The 19,557-nt window shown below is 61.1% G+C and overlaps 1 protein-coding gene across 1 annotated transcript in view; it reads right to left on the reverse strand.

Annotated features, from left to right (window-relative positions):
- The window catches only part of TRANK1 (tetratricopeptide repeat and ankyrin repeat containing 1), a 61,262-nt gene that overhangs the window by 21,021 nt on the left and 20,684 nt on the right, over nucleotides 1-19,557 (reverse strand). Inside the window, 11 exon segments of the mRNA XM_078152007.1 lie at nucleotides 415-571; nucleotides 1,036-1,182; nucleotides 4,509-4,646; nucleotides 6,387-6,586; nucleotides 8,200-11,115; nucleotides 11,510-11,576; nucleotides 11,578-11,693; nucleotides 11,886-12,140; nucleotides 12,739-12,900; nucleotides 17,370-17,543; nucleotides 19,313-19,444. Of these exon segments, the coding sequence (XP_078008133.1) occupies nucleotides 415-571; nucleotides 1,036-1,182; nucleotides 4,509-4,646; nucleotides 6,387-6,586; nucleotides 8,200-11,115; nucleotides 11,510-11,576; nucleotides 11,578-11,693; nucleotides 11,886-12,140; nucleotides 12,739-12,900; nucleotides 17,370-17,543; nucleotides 19,313-19,444 (4,464 nt within the window).

Here is a 19,557-nt window from a genome sequence, read left to right on the forward strand (position 1 = left end):
GTGGCAGAGGAGAAGACCCCGGGCCTGGCCCCATGTTTCCAAGGGGCAAGGTTTGGGTCAGGGCAGGGCCGAAGGGGACAGAGGTCATGCTGTTTGAGTCCCTCATTTTACAGAAGAGGAAAGAGGCCCAGGGACCTGGCCAAAGTCAGACGGGTAAGTGGGGAATCAAGATAGGAACCCTGGGCCCTGGGGGGAGTAAAGAGCCAGGGCCTCTCCAGCCCAGCGGGGCCAGAACCCTGTGAGGCTTCCGGGGCTCAGCAGGCTGGCAAGCCAAGTCCCGCAGGATGACGGAGCCCCTTTTGAGCACCACTCCACGACCCCAGCCCTCCTTCGGATCAGCCCCACGCAGGGGAGGTTTTGTGACAGGGGAGCTGGGAAGGGAGCACCTCCTGGGGTCCCGGGCACCAGCCTCACCTTTGTTCTCGTCCGTCTTGACCACTTGTACAAGGTCTCTCCTGATGAAGTATCTGAAGGCAGGCGCCCGCTTGTCCCTGTTCTCATCGAAGATCCAAAGGTTGACGCGGGCACGCGTGATGGCCGTGTACAGCTGCTTCAGCTCGCCATTGAGAAGCTGTAAGGCAGGGCAGGAACGGGCCAGCGTGAAGCGCGGCTACGGACACCGTCTGCCCCTTGAGGAAGCCTCTGGAGGGCAGGCACAGGGTTCGGCACAGTGCCGCAAACAGTCACTGCCTGATGGACATGTGCTGATGTGACTCACCTCCTTGTGATGCCACCACCACTGTGACCCATCTGACTATGTCGCCAAGGGCGGGCAGGCATTGCATGGCACCTGCCATCTGCCCCCCCCACGAGGCTCTCCTCCCCATCCTTCCATCACCAGGCCCAGGCTCCACTCTCCTGGAGGGTCCCAACGGGGCTGAAGGGCCCAGACAGAAGCAGCTTCTGTCTGCCCGCCGGCAGGTAGGCCCTAAGCCCTGCAGGGGCTGGGCGGGCGTCGGAGGCCCCAGGAATCGGGCCTGGCCCCGAGCACGGTGCCGTGGAGCACAGACAGAGGGGACACTCAGGCCCACTCACCTTGTAGGCCTCCATGTTGAGCAGCTGGGACCGGCTTGGGGACGTGTGCATCCTCTCCAAGGACACTTCCACCAGTGGCCTGCTCTCCTCGCTGCGGCCCTCGGACGACGGAGTGAATGAGGAGATGATCTTCCACTCTTTGTACGCCTGCGTGATTACAGGAGGAGTGCAAGTGTCGGCTGGGCCTTGCCCCAACTGTCATCCTTGGAGCAGCCTGGCCACCAGAGGGGTCCCCTCCACTGCTCTCAGCAGGCTCCAAGAGGACACTGCCCCCACCCCCGATGCCACGTCAGCCGCCTTCCCCGGGGCTCAAGATGCAGGGCCCACCCCAAGGGAGGGGAGCCCTGACTCCTTCCTGGAGCCCTCCTCCCTGGCTAGTTGGACAAGTTACCCCAGGCAGGGGCCACCCTGCGTTTGTGAAGGGACTTTCCACACAAAGAGGTCCTAAGTCACTGAGATCCCAGCACTGGACCCAACCCAAACCCCTGACCACTTTGTCCAGCCCCTGGCAGAGCCCAGCAAGGTCAGATGTGCTCTGGGGCTGGGATTCACCCAAGGCCTCTCACAGCCACCCAGGCCCCTCCCACTCCACATCTGCCCCACGTGTCTCTGTGGCCGGCATGTCACTAAAATGTGGAGATCTCTGCAAACACTGACCCGGCACCTTCCCCGAGACACGGGAGGATTTCTGTAGGGGCTTGAGAGGTCAGGACTGTCAAGGGGTCCCCCGAACATGTCTTTTTGAGTTGCTATATTTGCCAGAAACACTGGACCCAGGACATGCAGGAGCCCCCTGGGCAGACAGAATGAGCACCCCATGCTGCACTCCGTGGGTGTCTGCGCCAGGCTGGGATGTCTGTGCAGCTGGGACCCTGTACTAAGCAGACTCTCCTCTCTTCACGGGGCTGCGGCTTTGGCATGGCCTAGCTCCTCCCCTTCAGGAGGGGGCCTGTCCTTGTCCCACCTTCCCTGCACGCCCCTTCCTGGGATCACCTCCTTCCTCCATCCTGAGGATGTAAAAATGCAAATGTCTGTGTGGATTGTGAGCCCTTTGGGCTCGCGTGCAGGGTCATTTCCCTTGTAACACACCTCATTTTCAACTACGTTTTGTCATGTTGTGGCCACCTGCTGACACGAGGAAGCATCACTTTTCTATCACAACCTCAGGGATAGCCCCACTCTACCCCTGCCTCTCCCTTGAGTCCCGATGTGGCCCGCAGGGCAAGGTGGACCTTCTCCTGGGCAGAGCCAGGAGCAGCCCAGCAGTGGGCAGGCTGGACTGCCTGGAAGAAGGACAGACGCCGGATACGAGCCAGCCAGACCGCCCGGCAGAAGGACAGACGCCGGATACGAGCCAGCCAGACCGCCCAACAGAGAGAGATGCCAGCAGCAGGCAGGCTGGATCGCCTGACAGAGAGAGAAGCCAGCAGCGGGCAGGCTGGACCTCCTGACAGAGAGAGAAGCCAGCAGCGGGCAGCCTGGACCTCCTGACAGAGAGAGAAGCCAGCAGCGGGCAGGCTGGACCGCCTGACAGAGAGAGAAGCCAGCAGCGGGCAGGCTGGACCGCCTGACAGAGAGAGAAGCCAGCAGCGGGCAGGCTGGACCGCCTGACAGAGAGAGAAGCCAGCAGCGGGCAGGCTGGACCTCCTGACAGAGAGAGAAGCCAGCAGCGGGCAGCCTGGACCTCCTGACAGAGAGAGAAGCCAGCAGCGGGCAGCCTGGACCTCCTGACAGAGAGAGACAAAGCCAGCAGCGGGCAGCCTGGACCTCCTGACAGAGAGAGAAGCCAGCAGCGGGCAGGCTGGACCACCTGACAGAGAGAGAAGCCAGCAGCGGGCAGCCTGGACCTCCTGACAGAGAGAGAAGCCAGCAGCGGGCAGGCTGGACCGCCTGACAGAGAGAGAAGCCAGAAGCGGGCAGGCTGGACCTCCTGACAGAGAGAGAAGCCAGCAGCGGGCAGGCTGGATTGCCTGACAGAGAGAGAAGCCAGCAGCAGGCAGGCTGGACCTCCTGACAGAGAGAGAAGCCAGCAGTGGGCAGGCCGGACTTCCTGACAGAGAGAGAAGCCAGTGGAGGGCAGGCCGGACCTCCTGACAGAGAGAGAAGCCAGCAGCGGGCAGGCTCTCCCATCAGAGAGAGACAGAGAAGCCAGCACTAGGATGAGGATCCTGGCACCTCCGGCAGATGCCAGGACACAAGTGGGGCCAGAAGAGCAGAGCCAGCATGGGGTGCTGGGGCAGCAGAGGCCGAGAGACATAAGGGACCCATAGCACCCCAAAGAACAATGGGCCAGGGCTCCCCCTCCTCGTTTTCTCTAACTCCCTGTTCTGGGAGGGGCCGTAGAGAGGCACTTCAACCAGCCGCCTCAACAAGCCCTGATGGAGGCCAAACGTGGGCCAGACCCTAGGCCACAGGCCAGGAGTTATGCGGACGAAAACCACCCACGTGATGCCTGCCCTCATGGAGCATCCATCCCAGAGCCAGGGATGGGGCACACCACCAAAGTCCCAGCCCTCCCCCTGTCCCCCTCCCAGGGGAAGGGCCACCTTCTCACAACTGGCAGGCTCTCATCTGCCTCCAGCTGGCCTGGGGTTGCTCAGGAATCCCCCAGCCTCCACTGCGACCAGTGGCCAAGCCACTGCCCTTATGAGGAGGGGGCAGCAGAAGGACCCCCAGTCCTGCTCCCAGCACCAGCCATGGAAGGTGACACCACAGGCCAGGAGGGTCAGCTCCCCTCTCCCTTGGCAGAAAGGGCTCCTGGGCTGGCAAATGCTGCTCAGCTGCGACTCAAGGCAACGGGGCTCACCGGACCCTCACTCGCCGGGTGTGAAGACAAACGACTTGGCTCAAATCCCCCGGGCCACAGTTCGGATGAGAGGCCTCATCCGGCTCTGGACCAGAGTCTGGCCACTCCACGCCTTCCCTGTGGGTCAGAACACTCCAGCAGAGACCGGCCGGGAGGGCCAGAGCGAGGCCTGGCCCCAGAACTCCACGGGGAACCGCCTCCCCCACACCAGCCCCCACCAAACCGGCTCAAGGCAAGAGCTTGTGCGAAGGCAGCATCTGCCACGTGCTGAGCATTCTTCTCCAAAGACAGCCCACGTAAGAATGCCAACCCAAGCCTGCAGTGGGCACGGGACGGGGGCCTTCGGAAGGCCCTGCCTCCACGTGCAAGACGGCCAGAGGTCACGGGCACCAAGTGAAGCCTTCCCGCCAAAGGGGCAGAGTGGAAAGCCAAGGATGCCCCAAAGAGGAGGCTGGCAACCTGGCGGCTACAGCCGGTCCTTCCCGACGGATCCCAGAGCCGAGAGCAACCACCAGGATGGCCGTGGACTGCCCCGCATGTGGCGCCCAGCGTGTCAGCTGCAGGCGGCATGGAGGGAAGAGGCAGTCACCTCCACCCGGTCTGAGCCCCCCGCCCTCACCTCCCTCCCCCTCACCACACCCACGCACGACAAGGGAACTTCAAATACCTCCGAATCCGTGAAGAAGTTGTACAGGAGGACGTCGTCAAACTCCAGACCCTTGGCCTCATAAATGGTCAGCACCAGAGCCAGGCCCAGCTCCTCGGGGATCTTCTCTTTGGCCACGTCGTTGGCCACAAGGATCACCTGCGAGGGGGACCAGAACAGCCGACAGGGCAGGGAGGGTCAAGACCAAGAAAGGAAGGGGAGGCAGCCCCGGCCCCGGGGAACAATATGGCGGCCGTACCGCCTGAGCAGCACAGCCATCAGGGCCAGGGGCTGGGCCTGCTGAGGCAAAGGAAGACACAGAGCCTGTCCTCAAAGGGTCTGTGCCCTCTCCGAAGGAAGTCATGGGTGCACGGCAAATATGCAGAGGAGGGAGAGGGAGAGTGGGGGGAGAGAGGGAGACAGAGACAGAGAGAGAGAGACAGAGAAAGAGACAGAGACAGAGAGAGAGGGAGACAGAGACAGAGACAGAGAGAGAGGGAGACAGAGACAGAGAGAGAGACAGAGAAAGAGACAGAGACAGAGACAGAGAGAGACAGAGAGAGAGGGAGACAGAGACAGAGAGAGAGACAGAGAAAGAGACAGAGACAGAGACAGAGACAGAGAGAGAGGGAGACAGTGACAGACAGAGAGAGACAGAGAAAGAGACAGAGACAGAGAGAGAGGGAGACAGTGACAGAGAGAGAGGGAGACAGTGACAGACAGAGAGGGAGACAGTGACAGACAGAGAGAGACAGAGAAAGAGACAGAGACAGAGAGAGAGGGAGACAGTGACAGAGAGAGAGGGAGACAGTGACAGAGAGAGAGGGAAACAGAGACAGAGAGAGAGACAGAGAAAGAGACAGAGACAGAGAAAGAGGGAGACAGAGAGAGAGGGAGACAGTGACACAGAGAGAGGGAGACAGTGACAGACAGAGAGAGAGAAAAGAGACAGAGAGAGAGGGAGACAGAGACAGAGAGAGAGACAGAGAGAAAGACACAAAGAGACAGAGAAAGAGACAGAGACAGAGAGAGAGGGAGACAGTGACAGACAGAGAGAGACAGAGAGAAAGACACAAAGAGAGACAGAGAAAGAGACAGAAACAGAGAGAGAGGGAGACAGTGACAGACAGAGAGAGAGAAAAGAGACAGAGAGAGAGGGAGACAGAGACAGAGAGAGAGGGAGAGGGAGACAGTGACAGACAGAGAGAGAGAAAAGAGACAGAAAACCACTGGCTGCACGCGCTCTAAGGCCCACAGGCCTCAGGGTGGCTCTGAAAGGCACACGTGGCATGTCGCCTCCTTCTGTGGAAACGCTCCTCGTTTGTGGAGTTCAGAAACATGTAGATGACGGACAGAGACACACACAAAGCTGCACGGATGTCTATGTCTATATACACATGCATCTATGTAAAGAAAGTCCAGAATCACAAATGCACACACACGCAGGGACACACAAACACATACACGTGGGTGGACTCAATGAAGCCTGGGCAAGAGAGAGCTCCCCAGGCAGAGCCGGGGCAGGCCGCATGAGCTAGGATGAGGCGGGGGATGGGGAACAAGGCTGGAAACTGGGAAGGCGGAGGCTCCCAGCCTGGGATCGCTGCCCTGAGACCCTTCCAATTCTCCCGGGGGGACAGGAAGCCTCTTTGAGAGACAAAGACGCATTCTTTCCCCCACGTCCTGCAATGTTCCACCCCGTCCGTCCACGGAGGGGCCCAGCATGGAGAAGAGCCCCAAGGGCTGAATGAGAGGATGGCCGCTCTCTGGAGGCATCCCCGAAGAGCGAGGGTGATTCCCATCGGGGACGCAGCAGCGCACTCCCACTTGGCCAAGCCTGGGCTCCAGGGCCTCGGGGGTCCTTCCCGATGCCCCGATGGCCGCCGAGCGCCAACACACCTGGTGGGCTCCAAACTCGATGGGCTGGGTTTTCCTTTTGTTGCCTCGGAGCAAGATGGCCAGGTCACTGACGCTGCAGGAGTCCAGCACGGTGGGCTTGGGGCCGTCAAAGAGACCAGCGTCCCTCGGGAGACGATCGAAGGACTCGGGGAAGTAATACTGCAGCAAGTCGACCACCCCTGAGGCCAGATTGAGGATGCCTGCGCCAGAAGGGAAGGGGCTGGTGAGGGGCACCATGCCCCGGACTCCACCAGGCAGGGGTGCGGAGGGCCACGTCCAGCCCACCCGCCTCACCTCATCCGCGGGGACACTGAGCCCAGACCACGCAGGCAGGGACTGCGGGGAGAAGACCCCTCCTCCCTTCTCCTCTTTCCCCAGCTCCACTCCCTGGCAGGTCCCTCCCGCCACCAGGGAGCCCTCCCTGGCCACTCTACCAGACAGTGATCCCTCCTCCCAAGAAATGCCCTCTACGCCCCTGTTGCGGCCTGGCTTTTACCCTCCATAGAACTGATGGCCCTCTGACAGCTTCGTGTGTATGTCAGTACAGGTATACATCTGTGTGTGTGGTGTCTACAAGTGCAAACGAACATGCATCGTGTGCGTGTGCCTAAGTGTGAGTGTGTGTGTGAACGTGCTTGAGTATGAATGCGTATTCATTCACGTATGCGTATGTATGCGTGTAACAATATGTGACTGTGCGTGTGAACGTACGGGGGGTGAGGATGCATGTGAGCGTATGAAGCTATCTGTGTGTGTGTGACCGTGCATATGAGCGCACACATGTGCACGCGCACGTGAATGTATCTAAGAGTGTCCTTGTTGTGACCGTGTGTGTGAGCGTATGCGTGTGCGTGTGACTTCATATAAGGGTACCCATCTAAGTGTGCCTGTGTGTGTATGCACACGTGTGTGCACGTGTCAGTGTGTGGGGCCACACTTGTGCATGCTCGTGTGTGTGTGTGTGTGCGCGCGTGTGGCTACACGTAAGGGTACCCATCTAAGTGTGTCTGTGTGTACGCATGACCATGTGTGAGCATACGTATGTGCGTGTGCGTGTGTACACGTGTGTGACCACACGTGTGTGCGCATGACCGTATGTGTGACTGCACGTGTGTGTAGGTACACACTGTACATCTGTGTCACTGTGAGTATATGCACATGTGTGCACACGTGTCACTGTGTGTGGTCATGTGTGTGGCTGCATGTAAGGGTACCATCTAAGTGTGTCAGTGCAAGCGCATGAGCGTACATATGTGCATGTGCACTTGTATACATCTGTGTCAGTGTATGTGACCGCGCATGTGTGTACACGTGTGTGTGCGTGAGTACACATAAGGGTGTCCATCTAAGTGTATCAGTGTGTGCGCACAACCGTCTGTGTGACTGCACGCATGTGTGGGTACACACGTGTACATCTGTGTCAGCGTGTGACCATATGTGTGCGCGCTCGTGTGTGTGTGTGTGCGTGTGTGGCTGCACGTAAGGGTACCATCTAAGTGTGTCAGTGCGTGCACATGACCATGTGAGCATACGTATGTGCATGTACACGTGTACATCTGTGTCGGTGTGTGTGAGTGTACGCACATGTGTTTGCACATGTGTCAGTGTGTGTGGCCTTACATGTGTGTGCACGTAAGGGTACCATCTAAGTGTGTCAGTGCGTGCTCATCACCGTGTGTGTGACTGCACGCATGTGTGGGTACACACGTGCACATCTGTGTCCGTGTGTGACCATATGTATGTGCGCGTGCACGTCTGCGTACGTGTGCGCAGAACCGCACGTAAGGGTGCCCGTCCGCCCCCACCCGCGCACCTGAGTGGGAGCGGTAGTTCTGGTAGAGCTGGTAGATGCGCCGGGGCTTGCGCACGGGGCAGCGCTTCTTGTCCGCGCAGCTCTTGCTGGCGTAGTGGAAGAGCGAGCGCAGGTCGCTGAAGCGGAAGGCCACGCCCTTCATGATGCTCTGCGCCGTGTCACCCGTGAGGAACATGGCGTTGGGGTCATCGATGCAGCGCATCAGCAGCGTCAGCTCGGCCTGCGTGAAGTCCTGGATCTCGTCGCCGTAGAGCTCGTGGATGGACCAAGGCAGCGCGCGCAGCCCGGACAGCCGCTGCGACAGGTTGTAGAGGACGTCCTCCTCGTCGAAGTAGCCCCGCTGCGAGCGGATGCGCTGGTAGAGGCGGAAGAGTGCATAGATCTCGCCGCGGTCCTCCTTGAAGTTGGGCGAGCGCTTGCGGCCCAGCTTCTGGTAGGCATCCTCGGTCAGCCTGCCCTGTGGGCAGCTCAGCGCCTCAAAGGAACCCTTCAGGAAGGACTTGATCTCCTTCCACACTAGCGCCGGGTTGTACGGCGTCTTGCCCTTCACCATCTGGGACCACATCTCGTTGGCAAACACCTCGTAGGTCACGAACACACGGGGGTCGGTCTCGCCACCACACGCCTCCGCCGCCTCGTCCTCCTCGCCGTAGTCGCCGGCCTCGGCCTCCTCCTGCCGGCCGGGGATGGCAGCCTCCTCGTGCGAGGACCAGCCCAAGATGTGACGCTTGAGGCTGCCGTCCTCATTCCTCAGGAAGAAGGGGTCGGGCAGCGAGGCGTCCAGCAGCAGCAGCAGCTGCCGCGAGGTCACGAACAGCGGGAAGCTCTCGTCCCTGACGTCCTGCAGCCGGTGCACGCCGGGCTCCAGCGGTCGGAAGTGGCTGGTCGCCTTGCTGGACTTGGTCAGCTCCACGAAGTTCCTCCGCACCTCCTGGCACAGGACGTGGTTCTTGGTGACGAAGACCTGCCGCAGGTGCTCCAGCCGCACGGCCTGCACGGGCTCAGCCGCCTGGTCCGCGGGCTCCGGCGGCCCGTCCTCGGGGTCCTCGTCGCCGCTGCCGTCCGCGGCCTCGGGCCCCGGGGACCCCCCATCCTCATCGTCGGCGTCCTCGGCGGCCTCCTCCCCCTCCTCCTCCTCCTCCTCCCCCTCCTCCTCCTCCTCCTCGGCTGCCCGGCCCGCCCCACGCCGCCACACGTGCTTGGCCAGCAGCGGGCTGCCCGCCCGGTCCGCCTTGTCCCAGTAGGAGTGGAACCGCTTCCAGAGGCGGTAGAGGCAGCACGTGGTCTTGCCCGTGCCGCTGCGGCCGATGAGGATGATGGGCTCCGGGGGCCGCGGGTTGAGGTCGATGACGGCGTACTCGAGCTCGCCCACCCGGAAGGGGTACTCGGCGGGCGTGGCAGAGTCGCTGATGATGTTCAGCGCCATGCTGGTGCTGAAGCTGTGGAACTTCATGATGTTGTATTCGGTGGCCACGGCGCTGGCGGGCGGGAAGTACTCGGGCACCGCGCGCTCACGGCCCCGGCCATCCGCGGCATCCGTGTCCTCCACGTAGCAGCGCGGGATGCGCTTCTGGACCTTGAGGCCTGAGGAGAGCTGACCCGTGTGGATGCCCTTCAGCTTCTTGCGCAGGACGCAGGACAGGCCACGGTTGTAGGCCGCACAGATGGCCCTGATGGCGTCGTTCAGCTTGCAGTGGTCCAGCACCACGTCCCAGATGCGGATGATCTCCGTGTAGACGCCGCCCGATGTCTCCAGGGGATGCGCGGCCCGCGCCGTGGCAATGATCTTCTCGGGGTTCTCACTGCAGCGCGGCGAGAAGTCGATGGCCAGCTCCCAGAGCATGCGGGCGCCCTTGTCCAGCTTGGCCTCGTACAGCCGGATGTCGCCGCGCAGGTGCCGCAGCCGCTTCTGCAGGCCCTGCGTCCACTCGCCGTTGCCCAGGTGCTGGATGGCCAGCACGATCTTCTTCCTGAGCACCCGCGTGACCGCCTTGCTCGCCAGCTTCTTCAGCATCTCCGACGTGCACTCGATCTCCCAGGTCATGTTGTCAAAGTCCGGCAGGTAGCCCTCCAGCAACTGCGCGGGGGCGTCCGCCACCTCTTCCTCCACGCCCTCGCCCCGACGCCGCCGCTCTTCCCTGTTCTCCGCGGGTGGGGGCTCCGCCCCCAGCTGGGGCCGGGTGTCCTTTGCTTCCGGCTTGGCCGGGGGAGGTGCCTTCTCTCCGGGAGTCTCGCTGTCGCCATCCTCGGGCACCGCGTGGTCCTCGGGGTTCCCTTCCTCCGTGGCCCCCGCTGGGGTGGGCTTGGGGGACAGGGGTGTGTCCTCGGGGCCCAGGGAGCCCAGCTCCATCTGCTGGATCAGGGCGAGGATGGCCTGCACCAGGCTGTCCCGCAGACCGAAGGGCTTGCCGCCATCGGCCCCCGGCCGTGTGGCGCCCGGTGCCCCACCCCCGTCCCGGCCATCGGGGGCCCGCCCGTCGCCCCACAGAGTCGTGTCTCCCAGTGGCAGCCGCGAGGCGGAGCCCACCACGGAGGGGGCCGCGTTCTTCTGCTGCTGCGTGGGGCCAGCGGGCGGTGTCTTGAGGAGGCACGGCGGGTGTGAGGAGATCTGGTCCGGCCGGCCCTTCTTGCGGTTCTCCATCACAGCCTTCTTCCAGGTCAGCAGCAGAGAGTCGTTCTTCTTGATGCGGTGCCGGACGTCTTTGCCGTCCTTGTTCTTGAGGCTGAAGTCGATGTCGAACCCAGCCAGCAAGTACATCACCTTCCTGACGCGCTTCAGCATCCCCTTCTGGAAGATGATGTGCATCACCGTGTTCCCGTTGGCATCCTGCGCGTTGGGGTTCAGGAAGGAGAAGTCTGATGGGCTGGAGGTGTACAGGTCCAGCAGGTGACTCAGGAAGGTGAAGCCGATGTCCGCTGCGGATGACAACAGGCAAGAGCCACATGAGTCTGGGGGGCGGGGACAGGACGGGGGACAGAATGGGGGGGCCTCTCTCGGCCCCTCGCTGCTTGCCCCCCAAGACCGAGCCCTTCTCCCTGGGGGCCTGGGGCACAGGACAGGGGACAGGACAATGGAGGCCTCTCTCGGCCCCTTGCTGCTCACCCCCCAAGACTGAGCCCTGATCACCGAAGGGCCAGGGGACTAGACAGGGAATGAGAAGCCGACTCATCTGAGGACGGCCTTTCAGGGCGAGGCTGAAAGCCTCCCCTGTGTTCTGAAGGCCGGAGGAAAGCATCCCACCCCGCTCTACGCTTGCCAGTCAGTCTACAAAGGCCGCTTCTCCGCGCCCTCCAGGAGGAGCTGCCATACCTCGCTTATCCAAGTAGATGAACAGCGCCACGTGGAGGGGCATGTCCCCTTCTGTGAGGGTCATGCCCCCGGGGGTCCGCGCCTTTGGTCAACAGCAGGAAGGCCAGCTGATAATCCCCACTTTTCAAGCACATCGTGAGTGGTCTTTCACAGTCTCGGTTCCTGTCCAGCCCCTCCGTGGGGGCTGCAGAACAGAGAAGCCTAAATCGCTGAGCCCTGGGGGGGTAGAGGAGCTGCTGCCGGAGCCCTGGGCCCCCAACCCAAGGGAGACGGCAGCAGAGAAGGAAAAGGGCTAGGGGCTCGAGGGGCTGCCCTCCACGTGGGGAAGGAAAGGGCCATGGCTGGGAGGGGACAGCCCGCGCCTGCCCCCGCTCACCCCCGCAGTCGATCAGGCAGCCCAGGAGGTAGAGGCGGCGCCGGTCCCAGCGGCTCAGGTGCTGGATGACGGTGCAGATGTCCAGGTCTGAGAGGTTGCAGTTCTTCATGAGGCCGTCGGCCACGGACGGCTCGTCATCGGCCTTACCGGTCAACAGCAGCAGGACCTCGTGCCACTTCTGCTTCTCCAGCAGCAGCCGGATGAAGGTGCTGGCGCATGCGTGGTCGAACTCACAAACGATGAGGGGGGGGAGGACTGCAGAAGCAGAGGGGGGCGTGACCGGCCCAGGGTCACCCCGAGGGCCCGCGGCCAGCGGCGGCATCTGCTGAGCGGGGCTTCGGGGGAGAGGGGAGCCCGGCTCTCCCCACAACTCTCTTCCAGAACACCCAGACTCTTGAGGGAAGAGTCTCAGAACAGCCTCTTGCTGGCTTCTCCAGCCACAGTGACCCACAGACCAGCGCCCAGGCAAAAAGCCAGGGTGCCCCTCCTCTGACTCTCCAAAACAGATGGTGGGGAACAGGAGGCCTGGCCAGGTCAGCAGCGGCTGAGGTCTAGCCCCAAACCTGGGGGGTCTGTCCCCTCGCTCCTCTGGTGGCTCAGCCAGGCTCCCTTCCCGCCACAGGGTCACATCCCAGAGCATTCCCTTCCACCCACCTGCGCTCCAGGCCTATTTCAGTCTCTAAGAAGACCCTCTGGAACCTCCCAGATTTCTTTCCTCTTCCTCCCATGAAACCTGGGGGGCAGGGGAGGGCATGGGGGGATGGGGAGAGAGAGGTTCCTGTCGCACTACCCCAGGCACCAAATCGAGGCAATGATGGCCCAAGGTTCCAAGAGGCCCCCGGCCGGCTCTTACCCTGGATGGTGGACAGAAGGCGCAGGAACCTCTGGACCACCTCGTGCTTGAGCAGGCCCTTCTGCTGGGAGCGGTTCTCTGTACACAGGTACTGAATGAAGGGTTCCAAGATGTCCAGAAAGGCATGGCTCTCACGCAGGGAGGCATCGCTCACGTTCTGCCCTGTAATACACCGGTGACATCGCGAGTTTCCCACACCTGGCAAAGGCAAGGAGAGAGAAGTGATGAATGCCTGGCCGGCCCCACCCCCTACTCTACACCCCCCCCCACAGAGGGGCCTCAAACCTTGTTAATTACAAAGCCCCCCATGACCTCCCCAGATACAGAGGGACCTCAAACCTTGTTAATTACGGAGCTCCCCCAAATACAGAGGAGCCTCAAACCTTGTTAATTACGGAGCCCCCCATGACCCCCCCAGACACAGAGGGGCCTCAAACCTTGTTTATTACGGAGCCCCCCATGACCCCCCAGATACAGAGGGGCCTCAAACCTTGTTAATTACGGAGCCCCCCCATGACCCCCCCAGATACAGAGGGGCCTCAAACCTTGTTTATTACGGAGCCCCCCATGACCCCCCCAGATACAGAGGGGCCTCAAACCTTGTTAATTACAGAGCCCCCCATGACCCCCCAGACACAGAGGGGCCTCAAACCTTATTATGGAGCCCCCCATGACCACCCCAGACACAGAGGGGCCTCAAACCTTGTTTATTGCAGAGCCCCCCATGACCCCCCCAGACACAGAGGGGCCTCAAACCTTGTTTATTGCGGAGCCCCCCATGACCCCCCCAGATACAGAGGGGCCTCAAACCTTGTTAATTACGGAGCCCCCCATGACCCCCCCAGACACAGAGGGGCCTCAAACTTTATTACAGAGCCCCCCATGACCCCCAGACACAGAGGGGCCTCAAACCTTGTTAATTACGGAGCCCCCTTCAGCCTCCCCAGTGCCCCCAACCCCCCCAGCAGAGACAGAGGGACACACTCACAGAAGGTCTCCATGCTGCTGGCCCCAAACCCCACACCCCCAAGCCTGGGAGGTGGGCCCTCTAGAACTGGATGGTCAGTCCACTGCAAATGGGCACTCGAGTGCCCACCAAAGAGCAGCAGCTCTGCCTGGGGCCTGAGCTGCAAAAGACCTCCGCCCACATGGCATATGCTGTCACCTAGTGGTGTCTCTGGGGAAGGGCAGCTCAGGGGCACAGCCCAGCAGGCTGAGCTTGGCCAAGGCTCCAAAGAACTCCCATCCCTAGCAGGCCAGCCCTGGAGAGGCCAGAGGAGGCGGAGAGAAGCTGGACTGCCACCCCGACCCCATGGTGGAAGGCCTCAGAGCCCCTCTGTCACTTCATTTTCCTTCCTCCCCTCCCGCTCCATCCCCCTCAGTTCAGACCTGGGGCACTCCCTGCCCATCCCAAGTTCAGTGCCTGCCTCAGCTTCCCCTCGCACGAAGGGCTTCAACACACATACTGACTCTCCCTCAAATGGCCTCCCAGAGCTGCCCTGCACCCACTCCAGCCACACCCGTGGCCTTGCCACCACCCACAGAGGGACCACCTCCATACTCAACGATGCCAAAACCCCCCAGCCACCCACAGTCTACTGGCTTCCCGCCTGCACCTTCCCAACCGTGACCCTGCTCTCCATTCTCGCCATTTGCCCTGGATTCTCTCCCAGGCCGTGACCCCTGCACTGATCACCCTCTGCCCCCTTGCTGTGCCAAGGCAGCGCCAGCGTTCTCTCCTCAGGAGTCGCTCGCAGTCTCCCCCGGGCCCTCGTCGCTGCCCAACCATCCTGCTCTGGCCCCCTCCTCAGGCCCCCCCACCCTCCAGACTTTCTCACCTCCTCAGACCTCCCCCAGCTTCCCTAGCCACCGGTCTAGTGAGCTCCCCTTCTCGCCTCCTCCTCTTCTCCCATCACCCAGGCACCCTCTGCCCCTCACTCCTTCTTCACTCCCATGTACCATGCTAACAAGTGAGCCTCTTCCAGTCCGTCCCCTCTCTTCCCCCCCTTTCTCACTTATTTTCAGTCTCTCCCTCTCTATTGGAGCCTTCCCTACAAACATGCCCACATCTCCCCCACCTTCAACAAACCCTCACTGGACCTTTCCATCCCCCCTAGCTATTTACTGCCCCATAGCTCTCTTCCCTTTTGTGGGCAAGGGCCCAGAAAAGGCCATCTACACCAGGAGCCTCCACTTTCTCTCTGAGCTCTCTGCATCTTGGTTTCCAACCTCATCCAACTGAAAGCGCTCTCTCTCTCTTAATGGATAAATCCCACTAAGCCATCCTTCAAGGACATCCGGGAGCTGGGCCGCCTCCCTCTGACCTCGCAGGTGGCCTCAAACAATGACCACTTGTTAGACTCGGGAGGGAAGCAGGGGCTTGTTGGCAGCCCCTCACTCCCAATTTCCAACCTCTCCTGTCATCCCCCACGCCTCAGCCCCGTGCCCAATCATACCTTGTTCCCTGCTCCCAATGCCCCGTACTTTGTTCTGTACCCCCCAAAACTGTAAAAGCGCTGTCCCTGCCTTGGGTCTTGGCCTTACTGGGGAATCTCAGCTCCCATGTACTGGTAAACTGTCGCTTTACTAATAAACTGATATGCTCAGAACATCGTGCCTCAGTTTACCTGATTTTAACTGTGACAATACTGTCTCCTCTCTAGGCTTTTAGGACCCCTGCTCTCTCCTGATTCTCCTCCTACCTCTCTGACTGCTCTTTCTCTGCTCCTTTGTTGGACCTGCATGTACGTGCAGGGCCCCCCAACTTTGCCTCACAGCATTCAAAGATGCCTCCAAAGCAGCCTTTTGATCCTCATCCCCACTGCTAGTGCCCATTCCCCTCAAGCATTCTGCACCTCCTACACATTTATTTTTCTGCGTACCTTGTGCATCCTCCTTCCCTACACCCTCACCGGTAACCTTCCTGAGGGCAGGCCTTACTTCCTTCTGGGTTTCTGTCCCCAGCCTTCGCACACACAGCAGACGTTTAATAAATACCTGGATGCTGAATGAATGAGAACAGATGGATCTGAGGCCACAGGAGGATTTGATTATGTGAAAACAAAGAGCAACACCCGGGACTTTTGGAAGGGAGAGATGGGGGCCGCAGGGGCACATGCAACAGACAAGTCTGAGAAAAGCTGGACTCCCAGAATCAGGAACGAGGGACTGAGACATGGACGAGCCGCCCGCTGCCCACAGAGCATGAAAGGCAACCCGCAGAGGAAGACAAACCCTTTATCAGAAACTGACCAGATTAACCACATCTAGACTCAGAGAAACGGAACTGGTGAGCACTCTCCCTGACCCTAAACCACCAAGAGGGTTCAGAGCCAGGAAGGTCCATGACGGTGCAGCTGGGAAGAAAGACGCGCCTGTCCCGGGGCGGCGCCCCAGAAGGGCACCACAGCGTGGCCCGGTCCCTACTGTGGGCCCCAGGCATTCACAGCTAAGATGACATTGGCAGGAAAAAAAAAACATCCTTTTGTCAGAAAAAAATATTCCAAGCAGATCAGCTAGTCACAGCTAGCGCATCGCTACAAGCTAGGAATGGCTGGCCAGGCAGTGAAGGTCTGGGAACGGAAGCAACATCCATGCCCGTCAGAAGGCCAGCTAGGAAGGCCACAAGGAAACAGCAGGTGCCTTCTGGGAAGCAGCGCAGAGTGCAGACACCTGACCACACTGGCCACAGCTCCGGCAGCCACAGCCATGAGCAGACCCCCAAAAGTGGGGAGGAGAAAGAACACGGTCAGAAGGGGCGATCCTGTTACTACGTGTCCAACAGCCCAAGGTTGGTCAAAATGCAAACAGGGCAGCTCACGACTGCACCTGTGAGTCCTGGGCTGGGCCGGAGGCCTCCGTGCCCATTCTGGTGTCTGGACCTCTCCAAGGAGATGCATTTGTAAGGGTCGAAGAAAGTCAGTTAAGACTGGCTGCGTACCATGCCCTGGAGATACGACGGCAAAACTGAGTGTCCCCCGGCTACGGGAACACGGCAGAGGGAGGGAAGGGCCATGGGATGCCGAGAGGCAGAAAGCCCCACCCACGGGAGAGACCAGGAAGGGCCTCTGGGAGAGGCAGCGTGTCCGGGATTCTAGGAGGTGAAGGGCAGAAGGGAGGGGATGCCAAGCAGCCAATGGACAAACCTTGACTAACGCCCTACGCTGTGCCAGGTGCGTGCATTTCTGTGACTGTGACTCAGCTGCAGGGGGCGCCACAAGGCCCCTCCCTTGTTGCACTGGAGAGGAGGAAGGTGTCTGAAGGCAAGGACTATGAACTAACCTGAGAAAGGGGAGCTAGAGGCACGAGAGCCTGCCTTGAGGCTCCCCAGAAAGTGCAAGGTATAGAGGGGAGGGGGCTTTGGAAGAAACCCACTGAGTACCAGAGGCAGCACAGAAACTAGGAAAGAACTCTGACTTTGGAGGCACAGGACCCGAGTTCAAATCTCAGACCTGCCACTCATGACCTACATGACCTTGGACACAGGAAGGCAAAGGGCTGCCCGGGGAGCGGTGGAGGGGCCCTGGCGCCAGTGGGCCCCGTGGATGGTGGTCAAGGCCACAAGAGTCCTCACTGACATGGGAGGGCCACGGCCAACCCCAAAGCAGGGCTGGCCTTCGAGGCCCACGTACCTGAGGGTCCCTTGGCGCAGCCCCGCTTCTGGGTATCCAAGAAGGAGTTGATTTTGTCGACAGCCTTGAAGTTCTTGTTGCGCTTGAGGATATCGATGGCGCAGCGCGCCTGCTTGTCCACAATGGTGGGGTCTATCCCCAAGTACAGGAGCATCTGCACATCTTCGGTCTGGCCTAGGGACGGGAAGGACGCGTCACCACCGGGCCACAGGGGCGGGGGAGGACTGCCCCCCCCAGAGTCACCCCAGGAAGACGGGACTGACGCGTGACGTGGCGCCGCCCCGCCCCCCAAACCATCCGGCCAATCAACCGCTCCAACCCGCCGCCTGGCAACAGCAAGCGAGAGAACTGGGTTACCGGGTGACGCCGTTGCCTAGCAACAAGCATCAGCATCACCGATCAAGCAACTTTCATCTCCCTTTGCTCTAAGGGAAAAAGAGGAAGCCCGGGGGGAGGAGGGGACAAGCTTGGCCTCGTGACAAACCCTCGGGCAAAGGAAGCAGCCAGGGCGAGGAAAGAGGGGAGCCTCTGCCCTCTCGCCCCCCACCCAGTCCCAGTCCCCACAACCCGCAGGCCCAGCAGCCCGGGCCCTGACGGGCGTGATGGGGAGTCCCTGCTCCCCATCCCCTCTGGACCCTGCCTCTGTCCTCCAGAAGCTGCCTCCTTGTGACCGCTCTTTGCCACTGGGCCCCGAGCCCTGCCCCCCCGGGGCTCCCCTGCCCACCCTCTCCATCAGTCACCGGGGCCCCTGGCAGGCAGGATGGGGAGCTAACACCCCCTTCTCTGAACCGTGTCTTTAAAGAACTGGAGGCAATGCTCCATTTCAGCTGGAGGGCAGACAGAACGAAGGGATCGGTGTTCTCCCTTCCACGGCTGGAGGGCTGGGCTAACCAACACAAATCCATGTATGGGATGATCCCCAAGCCTCAGCGCAGTCCCCTGAGGTCAAGCCATGACTGGGGCATGCAGGGTTAGGGCTGAGGCTGCAGGGCCCCGGCCTCAGAGCCTTCCGAGGATGCCCGGCATCTCACGGGATGCGGGGCCTCCAGGGCAGAGGGGCTGGCAAGGAAGACGAGTGGGACAGGCTCGCACCCCCTCCTCACATCTGGGTGCCTCGGATGAGAGCCGAGCAGGCGTCACGAAGGGGACTGCACGAGGCAGGGACCCCGGGGAGAGCTCAACCCCGGGGGAGGCCGTCACGGGGTGTTCCTCTGGACGGTCTCCCCCAGACGAGCTCTGTGCCGGGCCGTGCTGTGACCCGCCTGAGTTCTGGGGCCCCAGGAATAAGGAGAGGTGTGTTTGTTAGCCACCTCCTGGAGCCCAGATCTGCCCACGCCAGCTGACACGGTGTGGGATTGGGAGCCAGGGCCTGCCACCCTCCCTGTCTTCTTCCTGGGAAGGAAGTGCCACGCCTGGCAGCCCGGCGTGCTTAACGCTTAGCGCTTCCGAGCCCTCGGCCCCAATGGCCCAGCTCCCCTCGCTGCCGAGCCTGCACCCCTCCTATGGCCCTCCTAGCCTTCCCCAATGATGACAGCAATGCCCAGGCTCACCCAGCGCCTCCCCTGGTGTGATGAGATAGCCAGCCTTTCTGAACAGCCCAGCACCCGGCAAGTGTTTGACTGACAAAGATCGCTCCCCAACCAGGTGGGCTCATGAATGATTCACACACTGCCCAAGCAGCCCGTGCATACAAGGGGGATGGCAGACCTTGGCCAAGGCTGTGGCTCTTTCTGAAATCTTTCCTTACAGATTCTGAACCTCAAAACGAGGCTTTCCGCCCTTCCCCATCTTATGGCTCCAGTCCGCAGACTGCCATGAGGGGCCCCGTGGGAGCTGGGGGCACCAGCAGAGCCCGGAAGGCGGCTCAGAGCCAGGGGGGCTCTGGACACTCGTGGGAGCCTGCAGCACCCTCCCCCACCCCCAGGGCCCAGCCAGCTCCTTACGTCTGCCGAGGTACCCGGCGCGGTGAGAGGCGACGATGTGCAGAACGGTGCACCCGCCGGCATCCGTCTGGTTAATGTCTGCTCTCAGCTCGGGCTTCTGCTCCATCAGCCACCTAAACAGGTGGTTTTCCTCTGAAGCAAATTCAAAGATAACCCCGTGACCTTCTGACCGGACAGAAGACTGAGCTCAGGCTGGGCAGGGGAGCCGGGCAACCCGGATGCCACCCAGAAGCAGGAGGGAGAGA

Source organism: Phascolarctos cinereus, unplaced genomic scaffold (genome assembly GCF_003287225.1).
Source record: "Phascolarctos cinereus isolate Bilbo 61053 unplaced genomic scaffold, phaCin_HiC Scaffold_4;HRSCAF=312, whole genome shotgun sequence".
In the NCBI taxonomy this organism is placed as follows: Eukaryota; Metazoa; Chordata; class Mammalia; order Diprotodontia; family Phascolarctidae; genus Phascolarctos; species Phascolarctos cinereus.